We start from the raw sequence: 17,631 nt of genomic DNA, 5'->3' as shown, positions 1-17,631 counted from the left end.
TTCCTTATATGTTTTAGCCTTCGATCCCTTAACTAGTGACATCATCAACGTACGTATGTTGAGGACTAGCTTAATGGTGTTTGAGTTTGTTGACCCCTTCTGTGGGGCAGCCCTTCAAATATTGGAATGCTACTCTAGTATCCTTTAAGGCAGTGGTTCTCAACCTGTGGGTCGGGACCCCATTTGGGGTCGAACGACCATTTCACGGGGGTCCCCAAACAACGCAGTCCGCCATTTTTTTCCCGCTTTTCCTTAGCTGTGCTACTCCCTTTTATTCTATTGGCTTTTGAAAGCCAATAGGATAGACTCTCTTGAATAGAGTCTAATTCTATTGGCTTTCAAAAGCCAATAGGAATGGTTCAGGCCGTCTCTGCCCTGCTGAGCCCGCCAAAAGCCCCATTCTGCAAACGGTGCTGCACCAGTTGAGTAGTCCTCGACTTACGACCGGTTGGGGGGTCGTGGCATTAAAAAGGTTGAGAACCACTGCTTTAAGGATTGTTGTATCATAACCCTTAAAGATACTGCTCTAATATATTATATAGCATATGGTAAATACTGCTATAGCATTCTTTAGGGATTGTGCCTCAAAAGATCTGGAAGGGGATCCAGTGGGAGTCTTCCAGCATGGATAGCAAAATAACAGAGCTGAAAGGGACCTTCGAGGTCTTCTAGTCCAGCCCTCTGCTCAAGCAGGAGACCTTAGACCAGGCTAGGCAATCTTGGCTCTTTTATGACTCGTGGACTTCTACTCCCAGAATTCCTGAGCCAGCCATGCTGAAGGAAAAGGGAGAGGTTTCCAAGCTGAGCCATGCTGGCTCAGGAATTCTGGGAGTTGAAGTCCATGAGTCATCCAGGGGGCCACAGTTCCCCCATGCTGGCTCAGGAATTCTGGGAGTTGAAGTCCACCAGTCATAAAAGAGCCAAGGGTGCCTACCCCTGCCCTAGACCATTCCAGACAGGTGGCTATCCAGTCTCTTCTTGGAAACACCCCCCCAGTGACGGAGCGCCCACAACATCTGGTGGCAAGCCGTTCCACTGGTTCATTGCTCTCCCTGTCAGGAAGTTTCTCCTTAATTCCAGGTTGCTTCTCTCCTTGAATTTTGAATTGGAAGTTTCTTTTATCCCATCCATCTTCCAGCAATAACTCCTGCCATCTAGTTGAGAGTGGACTCATTTGACCCGGGCTTTGAGCAGACCCGCATGTCGGAAACACTCCTGGAAAATGGAGGGGGGGAACAATTGTTTTTTCTGCCAACTCTGGGGAGGCGAGTAGGTTGAAACAAGGGAAACGGCACTCCCCCAAAATCTGTTCCCCCCCCCCATTATGCAACCGCATTATGTAATGCTTTTACATAAGCCACACATGGAGCGGGCAGGGTGTGTGTGTTAGAAATCACAACACGACACTCTTTCAGGGAAACGGTGCGCCCTGCCTGCAAAGAGGATAGTGATGGAAAGGAGTCTTTCTGGCAGCGGTTAAATAGGGACAAACGGCTTAAAATAAATGTGGGGACAGACTAGGGCAGGAGTAGGCAACCTCGGCTCTTTTATGACTCGTGGACTTAACTCCCAGAATTCCTGAGCCAGCCATGCTGAGGGGAAAGGGAGATTTCCAAGCTGAGCCACGCTGGCTGAGGAATTCTGGGAGTTGAAGTCCACAAGTCATAAAGGGAGCCATAGTTCCCCATGCTGGCTGAGGAATTCTGGGAGTTGAAGTCCACGAGTCATAAAGGGAGCCATAGTTCTCCCATGCTGGCTCAGGAATTCTGGGAGTTGAAGTCCACCAGTCATAAAGGGGGCCATAGTTCCCCATGCTGGCTGAGGAATTCTGGGAGTTGAAGTCCATGAGTCATAATAGAGCCGAGGTTGCCTACCCCTGGACTAGGGTCACCTTGAGGCTTGTTTTTCCTTCCGTCAGAAGACCGAGTTAGCAGAGGAAGGAAAGGGCATCGCTGGAGAAGCGGGGAAGGGCATCCGTGTTCCCTGACACTGGCTACGCGGTCACGGTCACAAAACAGGTTGTCCTTGATTGCAACAATTCGTCCAACGACTTTTGAAGTTGCGGCGGCACCGGAAGAAGTGACTTCTGACCGTTTTTCACACTTACGACCGTTGCCGCATCCTTACGGTCCAGTGATCAAAATTCAGACGATGCTTGGCAACTGACTCATATTTATGACGGTCGCAGTGTCGTCCCCCCGGGTCACGCGATCCCCTTTTTTGACTTTCTGACTGGCAAAGTCAACGGGGAAGCCGGATTCGCCGCAATCGTTACTAACTTAATGGCGGCGATTCACTTAGCGACACCGAAGGAAAGGTCGTAAAATGGGGCAAAACGCACTCAACACATTCCTTACTTAGCGACACGGAATCTTGGGCTCCGTTGTGGCCGTCACCCACGCGGCCCCCTTTTGCCACCTTCTGACGAGCAAAGTCAACGGGGGAAGCCGGATTCACTTAATGACGGTGTTCCTCACTGCAACCCCCCGCAGCAATTCACTTAACAACAGTGAAGGAAAGGTGGTAAAGTGGGGCAAAACTCAAACCAATTTCTCGCTTAGCGACATAAGTTTTGGGCTGAAGAAATAGGGCACAACTCATGTAATTGCCCTCTCACCTAGCAACAGAAATTTGGGGCTCAAGATTCATAGTCGTAAGCCGAAGACTCCGTGTAGGATTGTTCACTTGTGAATGGTGCCCATTCTGGGCGTGCAGCTGTGGCCTTTGCACAGCTTTATCTGATGTACGGTTGTGCCCGTCCCTTAACTGGGAAGTCTTTCCAACAGTATATCCTGGTCACCTGATGGCTTGACTACTACAATGCACCCTACATGGGGACTGCCCTGGAAAAGCACCCAGGAAGCTTCAACTGGTCCAGCGTACAAATGGCACAAGAAGGGACAATGCATCCCTTAGGGCAGGGGTCTTCCAACATGGCCCTTTGATGACTTGTGGACCAACTCCCAGAATTCCTCAGCCAGGATGCTTTAAGACAGGGATCTTCAAACCTTGGCCCTTTTGTGATTTGTGGACTTCAACTCCCAGAATTCCTCAGCCAGGCACGCTAGCTGAGGAATTCTAGGAGTTGAAGTCCACAAGCTGGGGTCTTCCAACTTGTCCCTTTTATGACTTGTGGACTTCAACTCCCAGAATTCCTCAGCCAGGCACGCTAGCTGAGGAATTCTGGGAGTTGAAGTCCACAAGCTGGGGTCTTCCAACTTGGCCCTTTTATAACTTGTGGACTTCAACTCCCAGAATTCCTCAGACAGGCACACGTCATCAAAGGGCCAAGCTGGAAGACCCCTGCCTTAGGGTCATGAGATCCAAATTCGAACGCTTGGCAACTGGGTTCCTATTTACGACGGTCCCCTTGACCCCCTTTTGTGACCTTCTCACAAAAGGGAAGTCAGATTCGCTTAACCATCATGCGAGTAACTTAACAACTGCACTGATTCCTCTCTCTTAGCCATTGTGGCAAAAAAAGATGGTCACACGGGACAAAATTTACTGAACTGTCTCGCTCAGCAAGGGAAAATTTGGGCCATTAAGTCGAGGACTGCCCGTATCTTGGGTTCGGCTCCTGACACCCAGCCGGTTTATAGACCCAAACCAGCCGTGCGAACAGGCGTCTCAAGGGACACCCGACAGCAGGACCACAAAAACCATCCGCCTTGCCTTTTCCATGGCAACCACCCTCATTAAGAGAATTATTATAATTGCCAAGTTGCCTAATTAAGCTCTGGTGTGGTTTTCATTTCTTATGACCCTCACATGGTGGATTGTCCTAGGAGGACAGGAGAGTTGCAGATCCCAGCTTCTATAGGCAAAGTAGGAGCAGAACACAGGCAGTCCTCGACTTAACGACCGCCACGTGGCCCAAAACATCTGCCGTTAAGTGAGACCTCTGTTAACTGAGCTTTGCCCCGTTTTACGACCGTTCTGGCCACAGTTGTGAAGCGACTCGCTGTAGTTGATAAGTCAAGTCACCCGGTCGTTAAGCGAATCCGGCTTCCCCATTGGCTTTGCTTGTCGTAAAGAGGTCGCAAAAGAGGGGAATCGCGTGACACCCCCTCCCCCGGGACGCTGCGCCCGTCATAAATACGAGTCGGTTGCCGAGCCTCTGAATTTTGATCACGCGAAGCTACGGGGAAGCTGCGACGGTCGTTAAGTGTGCAAAACGGTCATAAGTCGCTTTTTTCAGTGTTCAGTTGTAACTTTCAATGGTCATTAAACGAACTGTTGTACAAAATTGGTCCGATTTTGTTCTGGACATTCCAGCGGTAAGGATTGCCCTTGCGATGGTTGAATACGTACGACGTATGACCGTTCGCTTAGTGACCATTTGAAGTTACAACGGCACAGAAAGAAAGTGTCCTGTGAAAGTTTTGCAGCATCCCCAGAATCAAACCCACAAATGGTATAGGCCAGGGTTTCCTGCCTGAGCAGAGGGTTGGACTAGATGACCTCCAAGGTCCCTTCCAACTCAACAAATGTTTCGCTTAGCGACAGAAACGTTCAGCTCAATTGCGGTCGTTAACTCGACCACAATTAGCTGTATTCACACAGCCTGTTGGATTCATGTGAACCTTGGCAATCTTTGTCTTCCTTTACGTGTGGTGTGAGCCCATTCCTTTCGGGTGTATTTGTCACGCAGGAGCCTCTAGCCGGTGTGAACCCGAACGCGAAACCCAAGTGAGCCTGTGGAGCCGAAGTCGTTGTGGTTGTGAGATGTGGGTCCAAAACAACAGCGCACCCCAAGTCATGTTTGCAAACCTATGGCCTCTGCCTTTATGAACATCTTTTAATCTTTTTTAGACATAGTTTTTTGTTTTTTATCCACTGAAGTTTGTCATCTACAGGGAAAAAAAAGAAACCTGCAACAGAAGAGAACCACGCACGCCCACACGCACGCACGCACACCTTGCAAATACACCTACGCACAAACACGTCTGTGTGTTTGTGTATATATTTCTGAATTCCAATGTCGCTCCCAAGTGTCTCGTCCAGTCGGAGCCCCAGTTTCTTCTCCCTCCCTCCCACTTTATCTCAAGGAGCCAAAAAAAAAAAAAAAGGAAAGTTGTGACTGTACACAACACAACAAGGGAGGGGAAATGTCTTAGATCTTCTTCGTAGGGGTGATTCTGTCTATAAACGGGGCTTTCTAGCCAAAGAGCTAAATGCCATGTAGGCGTGACAAACACAAATTGTCTTCCACTTAACCTTTAGTAACGGTTCAGTTACAATAGTGTTGGGGGAAAAAAGGGACTTACGACCGGTCCTCACACTTATGGCCTGTCCTCACACTTACGACGGTTACACCATTCCCACAATCAAAATTTAGACAACAGGCACATACATAACAACAGTTGCAACATCCGGGATATCGTAGGATTTCCCATTTTGTGACCTTTCCCAGCTGGCTTCTAACAAGCAGTGTCAACCGGGGGGGGGGGGGAGCCTGATTTGCTTAATGGCTGCACAATTCACTTAACGACTGCAGCGATTCGCTTCACAACCGTGGCCAAAAAAAGGGTCACATTTTGCAGTGCAATCCAGCTTCAAGTAAATCGACATATATTTGGTCCCTGAACACGGTGTCACGTCACCTTCCTGCCCACGCTGCTCATGTCGGATGTTCTTTGCTTTGACAACTGCCCCTTTGAGGGAAGAAGTAGCCTATAATGTGCGGGACGGATGTGGGGATAACTTCTTTGGTTGGGGGGGGGGTAGTTGGCAAGAAAACGTAGTCCTGGGGTGGGGTGGGGTCTGCAGGGCCCCCCCAGGGAAACAGGCCATCCCGTGAGCGAGGGTCTTAATTGAAAAGCAGCTTTTCTCGGTCTAAAAAGAGCATTTTAAAAGCCCAGCAAACTCTGCCAGCGCGCCTGGCACCGTTGTCGTCTTTATTTCAGGTAGTCCTCGACTTAACAACGGTTCACTCAGTGACCGTTCAAAGCTTCAACGGCACTGGGGGAAAAAAAAGGGACGTAGAACCGTTTTTCACGCTTAACGAACCGCCGTGACGTCCCCCGCGGCCTCGCGGTCGAAATTCAAATGCTTGGCAACCGACTGCTATTTAGGATGGTCGCGGTGTCCCGTGTGTGCGTGTGTGTGTGTGTGTGTGTGTGCGCGCGACCCAATTCCCCTTTTGCGACCTTCCGACAAGTTGGGGGGGGGGGAAGCCAGACTAATTTCATTAACAACGGCGGCAGTTCGCTGAACGACCTGTGGCAAGGTCGTAAAATGGGGCACAATGCGCTCACGACACCCTACGTCGCGCTTAGCAGCAGAACTGCTGGGCTCAATCGAGGCCGTTAGGTCGAGGACTACTGTATTTATTCACTAAGAAATTTATACGGATTGCCCGGTTGACGCACGTAGAGGATTCCGTACAGCTTACAAAATTAAAATAATAATAATAATAATAATAATAATACTAAGGCGTTGCTCAGCTTCTGGCCCCTCTCTCTGGTCTTTTGACCCGAACAAATGGATGTGGAAAGAGGGAGAAGGAGAGAGAAAGACAGCTCCTAAGTCACCTTCTCGCCCAGCCAAATAGTCCTGAATTTCAGTTGCCCCCCCAAATCCTGGTTTTTATTATTATTATTATTATTATTATTGAGATGAAGACCGAGTCCGCCCCCAATACCTCACTAAATATTGTTCTAGACTAGAGGGAACATCGGATTTGGATACGCTCTCTTTCTTGCACACAAACACACACGTACATCACACACACACACACACACACAAACACACATCCAGCACGTCTAAGGCTAGCAAGGCAAGCCACCGCCTCTTCATTCTGCTGCCCTAAGAGTACCTTACAGGATGAGCTTCGGGGGCTAAGCATGGATCGATCCTCAGCTGTGTCATGCACAGCTACAAAGCCGATGGATAAGAACTGCAGAGCGAAGCACACACACACCCCACACAAAACCCCAACAATAATCTAGGATAGGAGCCAGAGCCGGACTAGATCCGCTCAACACCTTGCAGCTTGCCTTGATGGAGGAAGAGAGTGCTGGGTTCGGGATCTGGATCCACCAGGCAAGACAACTGAGCAAAGGGGAAAGGAGAAGAGACACGAGAAGAAGGAAGGGAAGGAAGGAAGGAAGGAGAGAAGAAGAAAAGAGAAAAGAAGGAAGAGAAGAAGGAGAAGGGAAGAAGGGGAACAGAAGTAAGAGGAGAAGAGAGAAGGAGAAGAAAAGATGAAAAAAATGAGAAGGAAAGAAAAGGAAAAGAAGGAAGGAGAAGGGAAGAACAATAGGAAGAAGGAGAAGGAAAAGAAGAGGGAGATAAGGAGAAAGGGAGAAGAGAAGAAAAAGGAAGAAAGGAGAAGGGAAGAGGGAGAAGGAAAAGGAGAAGAAGAAAGAAGGGACAAGGAGATGAAGGAGAAGGAAAAGAAGGGAAGGAGAACGGACAAGGGAGAAAAAAGAAAAAGAAAAGACGGGAATACAAGAAGTAGAAGAGGGAGGAGAAGGAGAAGAAGAATGGAAGAGGGAGAAGGAAAAGAAGAAAAGGGAAGACAAGAAGTAGAAGAGGGAAAAGGGAAGCGGGAGAATGGGAGAGGGAAAAGGGAAGAAGGAGAATGGAAAGAAAAGAAGAGGGAAAAGGAATAGAAGAGTGGAAAAAGGGGGAGAAGGAGAATGGAAAGAAAAGAAGAGGGAAAAGGAATAGAAGAGTGGAAAAAGGGGGAGAAGGAGAATGGAAGAGGGAGAAGGAAAAGAAGAAGAAGAGAAGTGTGCTGGAGAAGCAAAAAATCAAAGCTGAAGGACCACTCATGCAACAACCAACGGCAGAGCAGAAAGAATAAACGCCTCGATGCAGAACCGCAAGGGAGAAACAGGAGAGAGATTTGGCTGCTCTCGCACTCTGTGCAACCTCAGAAGATGACAACTTTCTGGAAAAGCACGGATCTCCACCCAAGACCGGGCCCCGACCCTTGTCCGTGGCTCGCTTCCTCTCTGCGACTCAAAGGACGTCCGTCCAAACGACTCGGGCCCGTGTCGAGGCGCAGAAGGTGGGCTGCTGTGCAGAAAAAGAGCTGGACTCGTCGGAGGCGGGGGGGGAGGAGGAGGGCTAGGAAAAAAGATGTATACAAAAACAGTCCGGGGGGGGGGCTGCGCAGGCCGAGTTTGCCCCCGAAGAGCCCCCCCCCAAAACTCCTCCGCAGGGTCAGCGTCCAGAAGCCGCTTCTGCCCGGGGCCCTCCCTTTCTCCCCGCTTAGACAAACAGGGATGGTGATCACGGCCGCGGAACTGCCCGCTACACGTCCGTGGACAAGTAGACTGCATTGTGTTTCAGCTCGGCGAAGGAGATGGGCGAGTGTTGCAAATAGTACAGCAGGACTTGAACCTGGGGGAGGAAAAAAAAAAACACAACGCCACAATGTGAGACAAAAACGAGGGATTCTTGCGTCACTGTGCCCCAGACCCGTTCAAGTGACGCCAATGGGGAGGAATTCGCCAGAGAAACTCAAAAGAGTTCCCTCCACGGAGTTGCTTGACAAAGGATGGATTAAGAGCAGAGCGGAGACGGAGGCTTCAAAGCCCACGTTCTGGAAAAGCTTAAAATAGAAGAGAGTACAGTTGGAAGGGACCTTAGGGGTCATCTAGTCCAGCCCCCTGCTCAAGCATAGCTGGCTCAGGAATTCTAGGAGTTGAAGTCCACGAGTCATAAAAGAGCCAAGGTTGCCTACCCCTGGTCTAACCTCTTCTTAAAAATCTCCAGTGATGGAGTATCCACAACCTCTAGTGCAGTGGTTCTCAACCTTTTTAATGCCGCGACCCCCAACCGGTCGTAAGTCGAGGACTATTCAACCGGTCGTAAGTCGAGGACTACTCAACTGGTGCAGCACCGTTTGCAGAATGGGACTTTTGGCGGGCTCAGCAGGGCAGAGACAGCCTGGACAATTCCTATTGGCTTTTGAAAGCCAATAGAATTAGACTCTATTCAAGAGAGTCTATTCTATTGGCTTTCAAAAGCCAACAGAATAAAAGGGAGTAGCACAGCTAAGGAAAAGGGGGAAAAAAATGGCGGACCGCGTTGTTTGGCGACCCCCGTGAAATGGTCGTTCGACCCCAAATGGGGTCCCGACCCACAGGTGGAGAACCACTGCTCTAGTGGCAAGCTGTTCCACTGGTTAATTGTCCTCACTGTCAGGAAGTTTTTCCTTAATTCCAGGTTGCTTCTCTCTTTGATCAATTTCCAACCATTGTTCCTCATCCTGCCCTCTGGTGCTTTGGAGAATCCAACACTAGAGGTTTTTAAGTTGAGATTGGACACCCAAGAGTTTGTCTGAAATGGTATAGGGTTTGTTGCTTGAACGGGGTTGGGCTAGAAGATCTTTAAGGTCCCTCCTGACTCTGTGATTCTGTTATTTTAATCCTCTTCTTCCTGGTTAGCTACTGCAAATCATAGGAATCTTTCCCTAATTTCAATAGCTTCTTCGGCCGGGCACATAAGGGTAGTCGTCGGCTTCCAATTATTCGTTTAGTGACCGTTCAAAGTTACAACGGCACTGAAAAAAAATAACGTACGGCCAATTTTCACACCTATGACAGTTGCAGCATCCTCGCAGCCATAGGATCACAATTTGGGTGCTTGCCAACGGGCTCGTATTTATGACGGTGGCAGTGTCCCCGGGTCCCGTGATCCTCTTCGGCGATCTTCGAACAAACAGAGGCCACGGGGACGCCTGATTCGCTTAACGACCGTGCTCCTAACTTAACAACTGTAGCGATTCACTTAACAACTGTGGCGAGAAAGGTCGTAAAATGGGGCAAAAATCCCTTAACAACTGTCTCGCGTAGCCGCGGAAATGTTGGGCTCCACTGTGGTCCGAAATTTTATAAGTGTTTCCTGCTTGAGCGAGGGGGGTTGGACTAGATGACCTCTAAGGTCCCTTCCAGCTCTTGTGATTCTGTAAGACTCAGTGTTTCTCAACCTTGACCATTTTAAGGCAGGTGGACTTCAACTCCCAGAATTCCACAGCCAGCAATGCTGGCTGTGGAATTCTGGGAGTTGAAGTCCACATGCCTTAAAATGGTCAAGGTTGAGAAACACTGCTTGTAAGTCAATTTCCATTCTGGAAATTTCTACTCTAAGGCGATTGGATGGATTTGATTCAAATCATTTCTCAGCACGGACGGACCCAAAATTTGAATGTCGGGAACACTTGAGTCCCAGTCGCTTGATTTGATTTCGCAGCCTTTGGGAGCAGGAAGAAAACGCCGGCATTAATTCCAGAAAAGGCAACTGGGTTCAAACGTCTGAATTAAATTAAATTGTTTCTTTTCTGAATCCAGTTTGAAAGTCCGAATTGGATTTGCAGTGATTCACACAGCCGAGAGAAGCACATAAAAAAACAACAACAACAACACTTGGGGCTTCTGATAGCAATCGAAATTTTGCCCAGTCTTTCAGGGAGTCCATGTTGTTTTTTATTGCATAATCTTTGTGCTCCATTACTAGATTTTAAGGTTAAGGCACCAGCAGAGAAACAGGGAATTCTAGTCCTGCCTTAGGCATAGCCGACTGGGTGACTTTGGGCCAGTCACCAGGAGGTGGTGAGTTCTAGTCCCGCCTTGGGCATGAAAGCCAGCTGGGTGACTGGGACAATCACCACGAGACTGTGAGTTCTAGTCCTGCCATAGGCATGAAAGCCAGCTGGAAGACTTTGGGCCAGTCACCAGGAGACTGTGAGTGCTAGTTCTGCCTTGGGTGTGAAAGCCAGCTGGGTGACTGGGCCAGTCACCAGGAGACTGTGAGTTCTAGTCCTGCCTTAGGCATGAACGCCAGCCGGGTGGCTATGGGCCAGTCACCAGGAGACTGTAAGTTCTAGTCCTGCCTTAGGCATAGCCAGCTGGGTGACTTTGGGCCAATTACCAGGAGACTGTGAGTTCTAGTCCCGCCTTAGGCATGAAAGCCGGCTGGGTGACTTTGAGCCAATCACCAGAAGGCGGTGAGTTCTAGTCCTGCCTTAGGCATAGCTGGCTGGGTGACAGGGCCAATCACCAGGAGACGGTGAGTTCTAGTCCTGCCTTAGGCATGAAAACTAGCTGGATGATTGGGCAAGTCAGCCCAGCCCACCTCACAGGACGGTTGTGGGAGTAATAGAAGGATGGAGATGTGTTGGGTATATGTTCACCGCCCTGAGTTCTTTGTAAAATAACACATCAAAATAAAACAATAAAAGAACAAGACATGAAATTACAGCGATCTCTCCTAACTCTTCCCTTTTACACGCAAAGAGCAAACAGGCGCTTGGCAATGCAGATAAAAACTGCCTCACTTACCCGACACGACAAACACACACACACACACACAAAGTCAAGTTGCTGTTTCGATTGGCAAACTTTGCAAAGTGCAATGGGGAAACTGAGGCAGCTCGGAGCTTGCTGTCCAATTTAATCCCCCCCCCCTAAATGGAAGGATCGTTTTTATACAATCTGATTTGCAGCAGACCCCTCCCCAAGGAAGCCCACCCTGCAGAGGAGGCTGGCCGGACCCCAGCAGCCGTGGAGATCTTCTCCACCCTGACCCCATCCCACCCCACTGTGCTGGTCAACTCTGCAGGGTTCCCGTCCCGCCGGTTACCTGCGCCATCACATCGTGGGACCAGATGTCGGAGGCCAGCGTGACGTGCCCTTTGCTCTCCGCTTCCGAGGGTCTCAACAACGTCGGGCCGAAGACGGTAGCCAGATTGTACAGCGACATTTTGTTGACGGGCTCCTTCTCGGCAACCCTGTGGCGACGAGACGAGAGGGTTTCAGAAACCCGGGAGAATCAGATGCCAACATGGCTGAACTCGGTCTTTGATCCCAGCCGAGCTCCGATGGAAATGAAGGAGTTTCCCCACATTTTCCCAACCCTCGTCCTCCCTTCCCCGCTGTTCCCCAACCCGGAAAAATGACACAACTGGGATGGCAATCCTACAGGTAGTCCTCAGACTCATGACCAGAAGCGTTCTGTCGCTAAGCGAGGCAGTTGTTAAGGGAGTTTCACCCCATTTATTATCTTTTTTTTTGGCCACGGTTGTTAAGTGAATCATGAGGTCGTGAAGTGAATCTGGCTTCTCCACTGACTTTGCTGGTCACAAGGTCACAAAAGGGGATCACGCGACCCCTGGGGACACTGCGACCGTCGTAAATGTGAGTTAGCTGCCAAGTTTTCATTATGTGACCGTGGGGAGGTTGCAATGGTCAAAAGGGAGAAAAATGGTTAAAGCTCACTTTTTCCAGTGCCGTTGTAACTTCGAGCGGTCACTAAAGGAATGGTCATAAGTGGAGGACTACCTATATGCCTTGGCAACTTTAAGATCTATGGACTTCGATTCCCAGAATCCCCCAGCCAGCTCTAATATCCCCAGCCAGCATGGTATAAGATGGGCGATGTCCACCCCTCTTAAAGCAGGCTGGCTGGGGGATTCTGGGAGTTGGGAGTCCACCCCTCTTAAAGCAGGCTAGCTGGGGAATTCTGGGAGTTGAAGTCCACCCCTCTTAAAGCAGGCTGGCTAGGGGATTCTGGGAGTTGGGAGTCCACCCCTCATAAAGCATGCTGGCTGAGGAATTCTGGGAGCGCAAGTCCACCCTTCTTAAAGCAGGCTGGCTGGGGAATTCTGGGAGTGGAAGCCCACCCCTCTTAAAGCATGGCTGGCTGGGGGATTCTGGGAGTTGAAGTCCAGAAGTCAAGTTGCCAAGGTTGGAAACCCCTGTTCTATGCAGTTCCAAAGTCACCTTTTGCAGTTCCCATCTTATGCCCAAATTTGATGCTTCAGAGATCTCCCACCCACCCATTCCTTCACTGTGACCACACACAGACACACAGACACACACACACACAGATTGCATCCACCCCATCCCGGAAACCAGGGAGCAAAGATGGCTACAGCGAGAGACAGCTGTGTGCAATTGCTGTCCTCTCTCTCCACAACAAACAAGCTGAACACACTGGAGCCCTGCCCTGCCACACAGATGTGGAACGAGGCATGTTTCCGGTCCTGAGTGAGGCATCCCGTGGATTTCCCTCACAAGCCCATTTAAGTCTCTCTCTCTCTCTCTCTCTCTCTCCCCCCCCATCACTCATTTTTCAGTCGCTTGCCTTGCTGTTCCTTCTTCCACGCTGGGGTTAAGCCCACGAGAGGGAGGGAGGTGAGAGCATGCAAAGCTTCCAGTCCTCAATTCCAAAATTCCCCACGGTGTGTTTCTCGGGCCAGCTGGGCCCTGCACCAAACCGCAGCTTCTCAAGCGGTACCGTGTCCTTAAGCAGGAGACTCCGGGGGCAAGCGAGGACAGGGGCATTCTGCAGACCCCCAAGCCCCAAATGGGGAGGGGGTTTGGACCTCTCAGCCCCAGTGCCCCCCCTCTCTGAACCCCTTCCTCGTCTCCCTGCCACCAGTGATGTAAAAATGCCCCGGGGGGGGGGCAGAATTTTTTTTTTAAAAAAGCAGCATCGGATAGAATCCAAAGCCCCCCCCCCAAAAAAATGCACAATCCTTTTTTTCTTTTTTGCAAAGACAGGGAAATTCCTTCGGTCAAGTGCCCTGAAGCCGGAGTGGGGGTGGGGTGCAGTTTAGGAAGTACCCCTATTAATGTAAAAAAGTTTTGCATTCCTTTTAACGCACAAAAAGAAAGAAAGAAAGAAAGAAAGAAAGAAAGAAAGAAAGAAAGAAAGAAAGAAAGAAAGAAAGAAAGAAAGAAAGAAAATAAAATAAGGCTGTTTTCCCCAGGCTAAAAGGAACCCCCCCCCCTTTCCTCTCTTTTGGAAACATTCTTTTACCTTTTTTTTTTTAAAGCGTTGCTCTTAAATTTTAATTTAGAGCTGTATCTTTTTGTGAGGCCGGTGGAAGCGTGTTAAGATTTATCCTGGCTGTTTGTGGGTGTGCTTTTTTCCCGTTCCCAATACAATTAGTCCCAATGAACAATACAGTTCATTTAAGGGAGGGGTTGAAGTTACAACAGCACAGAGAATAATAGTAGTAGTAGTAATAATAATAATAATATTAATATTAATGAAGATGATGATGATAACTGGAGCACCACTTGAACACCTTCCTCGGCATTGACAAATTCGCCATTAGTCAATTGCAAAAGGCGGCCTTACTAGGAACTGCTTCCATCCTGCGACGATACCTGTAATACCATCAAACATCCACATCTGCCTATCCCAGGTCCTTGGGAAGGACTCGATGGGTAGACAAAAATGCCAAATCCAGTCTGAACATCTGGCTGACTGTGCGAGGATCAATAATAATAATAATAAAGTTGGAAGGGACCTTGGAGGTCATCTAGTCCAACCCCCTGCTCAGGCAGGAAGCCCTGTACCATTTCAGACAAAGGGCTTATGTCTGTTTTTCATGCTTAACAACCGTTGTAGCGTCCCTGTGGTCATGTGATCAAACACTCGGATGCTTGGCGACTGACACATATTTATGACGGTCGCAGTGTCCCAGGGTCATTTGGTGACTTTCTGACAAGCCAAGTCAATGGGAGAGCCAGGTTCACTTATGAACTGTGGGACTCACTTAGCACCTGCAATGATTCACTTAATAACTATGGGAAGAGCTAGAGCTAAGAAGAAATTTCCTGACAGTTTGAGAACAGTGAATGTTCCAACACTGGAAGGTTTTAAGAAGAGACTGGGCAGACATTTGAAATAGTGTAGGGTTTCCTGACTGAGCAGGGGGTTGGACTAGATGACTTCCAAGGTCCCTTCCAACTCTGTTATTCTATTCTATTCTATTCTATTCTATTCTATTCTATTCTATTCTATTCTATTCTATTCTATTCTATTCTATTCTATTCTATTCTCCTTATTCTATTCTGTTCTATTCTATTCTATTCTATTCTATTCTCCCTTATTCTATTCCAGTGGTTCTCAACCTTTCTAATGCCGCGACCCCATCATACAGTTCCACATGTTGTGGTGACCCCCAACCACTTATACATCACCGGGTGCCAGGGGCGTGGCCAAAGAAAAGGGGGAAAAAATGGCGGACAGCCTTGTTTGGCGACCCCCGTGAAATGGTCGTTCGACCCCAAATGGGGTCCCGACCCACAGGTGGAGAACCACTGTTCTATTCTATTCTATTCTATTCTATTCTATTCTATTCTATTCTATTCTATTCTATTCTAAACTCAACTCAACTAAACTCAACTCAACTCAACCAATGTTTCATTTAGCCACAGAAATTTGGGCCACTGTTCTGGTCGTAAGTGGGGGACTATCTGTAACTTGCCGGCTATCCTGGAAAGCTTGAAAGGGACTGAAGGGAGGTGGAACGGAAAACGGGAATGTGCAAGGGAAATCCAGTAGAAGCTGAAGAAGCTTCAAGGAGGAGAAGCGAAACGTCTTCAGAGAAAAACAAGAAAGTCCAGCTGCCTTGTGGAAAAAGCACCTTTGGGTGCAAGAGAAATGAGTGAAAAATTAACGAAAGACCCCACCCCCACCCCCCACTGAAGACGGGGAAACTCACCGTTTTAAATGTTCTAGGAGGAAGAGGAAGGTGATGAGATTGGGGTCCGGGAGGGAGCGTAGAAGATGCAGCATGCAGTTTTCCTTGGCCGAGGGGTCGGAAAGTGCTAGGAAAAAACAAAACAAAAACCCAAATGGAATTAAAGAGAAAAGAAGTGGGTAGATGGTAATAATAATAAAAAAATATCAAGATCTGCAAAAAATATCATTTGCCTGTAAGCAAAAACTGGGGGGATCATAAAATAGAGAAAGTCATATAAAATGATAAAATTAAACTTGTCTGGGACTTCAGAATTCAAACAGACAAGCACCTGCAACATAACACCCCAGACTTAACAATTGTCGATAAGACAGACAAAAAAAGTCTGGATAGTGGACGTGGCAGTGCCTGGAGACAGCAGAATAGAAGAGAAAGAGCTGGAGAAGATAACAAAATACAAAGACCTACAAATAGAAAGAAAGACTGTGGCAAAAGCAAGCAAGGGTAGTACCAATAGTCATAGGCTCCTTGGGTGCAATCCCAAAACAACTGGAGTACCACTTGAACACCATTGGCATTGACAAATTCGCTATTAGTCAATTGCAAAAGGCAGCCTTACTAGGAACTGCTTCCATCCTGCGATGATACCTGTAATACCATCAAACATCCACATCTGACTATCCCAGGTAAGGACTCGATAGGTAGACAAAATGCCAAATCCAGTCTGAACATCTGGCTGACTGTGCGATGATCAATAATAATAATAATAGTAGTAGTAGTAGTAGTAGTAGTAGTAATAATAATAATAATAATAATAAAATAGATGAGAAGCAAAACGTTTTCAAGGGAAAAAAAGAAAGTCTAGTTGCCTTTTGGAAAGGCACATAATAAAATAATAAGAGTTGGAAGGGACCTTGGAGGTCATCTAGTCCAACCCCCTGCTCAGGCAGGAAACCCTATACCATTTCCGACAAAGGGCTGTGCAGTCTCTTCTTGAAAACCTACAATGTTGGAGCATGCACAACTTCTGGAGGCAAGGAGTTCCACTGGTTAATTGTCCTCACTGTCAGGAAGTTTCTCCTTAGTTCTAGGTCAGTGATGGAGAGCCTTTTAGAGACCGAGTGCCCAAAAACCGCCCCCCCCCCGCTCTGCCTCCCACCCTGCCTGCTCCGCCCCTGCCCGCACCCTATCCCGCCCACCCACAGGGCCACGCACCGCCTCCATGGCCCGCTGCAGATCGCCCAGGCAGCCCTGCAGCGCTATGGCAGCCACAGCCTCTGCCCACACCCTGCACATCATCTGCACGCTATGGGGCACGAGGGCGGAGTCTTTGCCCAGCTGCCTTGTCCTTGGCTGCGTTGCTCCGTGTAGGCCGTGCCTGGGGCAGACTCTCCTCCAGTGGGCTGCTGGTGAGGGTCACGGGGGAAGCAGGGCTGGGGCGACGGCACGCGTGCCCACAGAGAGGGCTCCAAGTGCCGCCTCTGGCACGCATACCATAGGTTCACCACCACTGTTCTAGGTTGCTTCTCTCCTTGGTTAGTTTCCATCCGTTGCTTCTTCTCCTGCCTTCAGGCGCTTTGGAGAGTAGCTTGACTCCCTCTTCTTTGGGGCAGCCCCTGAGATACTGGAAGACTGCTATCCTGTCCCCCCTCGTCCTTCTCTTCATTAAACTAGACATACCCAATTCCAGCAACCGTTCCTTATATGCTTTAGCCTCCAGTCCCCTGATCCTCTTTGTTGCTCTTCTCTTCCCTCTTTCCAGAATCTCAGCATCTTTTTTACATCATGGTGACCAAAATTGGATGCAGTATTCCAAGTGTGACCTTAACCAACGCCTTGTAAAGTGGTATTAACGCTTCAGGTGGTCCGGCAATTGCCTCCCACCCACCACTGTTCTGCGCCATGATCTGGATTTAATTACAAAGGAGCCAGAAAATTGGTTCGCTGGCCTTTGCAGGTGGTTTCCAACTTACAATCATTCGTTTAGTGACCATTCAAAGGTATAACAGCACTGAAATTTCAAAACATGGTATATTTTAGACATATATAGCTGGAAGGGAGGGACCTTGGAGGTCTTCTAGTCCAGCCCCCCGCTCGAGCAGGAGAACCTATACCATTTCAGACAAGTGACTGTCCAGTCTCTTCTTAAAAACCTCCAGTGATGGAGCATTCACCGC

The 17,631-nt window shown here is 48.8% G+C and overlaps 1 protein-coding gene across 5 annotated transcripts in view; it reads right to left on the bottom strand.

The window, feature by feature from the left end:
- Positions 1 to 7,833: 7,833 nt before the first annotated feature.
- Positions 7,834 to 17,631, bottom strand: part of ABR (ABR activator of RhoGEF and GTPase) — a 166,536-nt gene continuing 156,738 nt past the window's right edge. For 4 of the 5 annotated variants that reach the window (XM_039366945.1, XM_039366946.1, XM_039366947.1 and 1 more), the window contains 3 exons: positions 15,476 to 15,581; positions 11,599 to 11,746; positions 8,266 to 8,355 (listed from right to left, as the gene is read on the bottom strand). In XM_039366945.1, coding sequence (XP_039222879.1) covers positions 8,266 to 8,355; positions 11,599 to 11,746; positions 15,476 to 15,581 — 344 coding nt within the window. Of the gene's footprint in view, positions 8,356 to 11,598; positions 11,747 to 15,475; positions 15,582 to 17,631 lie in introns of all 5 variants that reach the window. The other variant, XM_039366944.1, reaches the window with a different exon arrangement.

Source organism: Crotalus tigris, unplaced genomic scaffold, assembly GCF_016545835.1.
Source record: "Crotalus tigris isolate CLP2741 ecotype Arizona unplaced genomic scaffold, ASM1654583v1 scf7180000020497.760770, whole genome shotgun sequence".
In the NCBI taxonomy this organism is placed as follows: Eukaryota; Metazoa; Chordata; class Lepidosauria; order Squamata; family Viperidae; genus Crotalus; species Crotalus tigris.
Note: the sequence above shows the minus strand (reverse complement) of the source record. Positions and strands in the feature narration are given on the sequence as shown.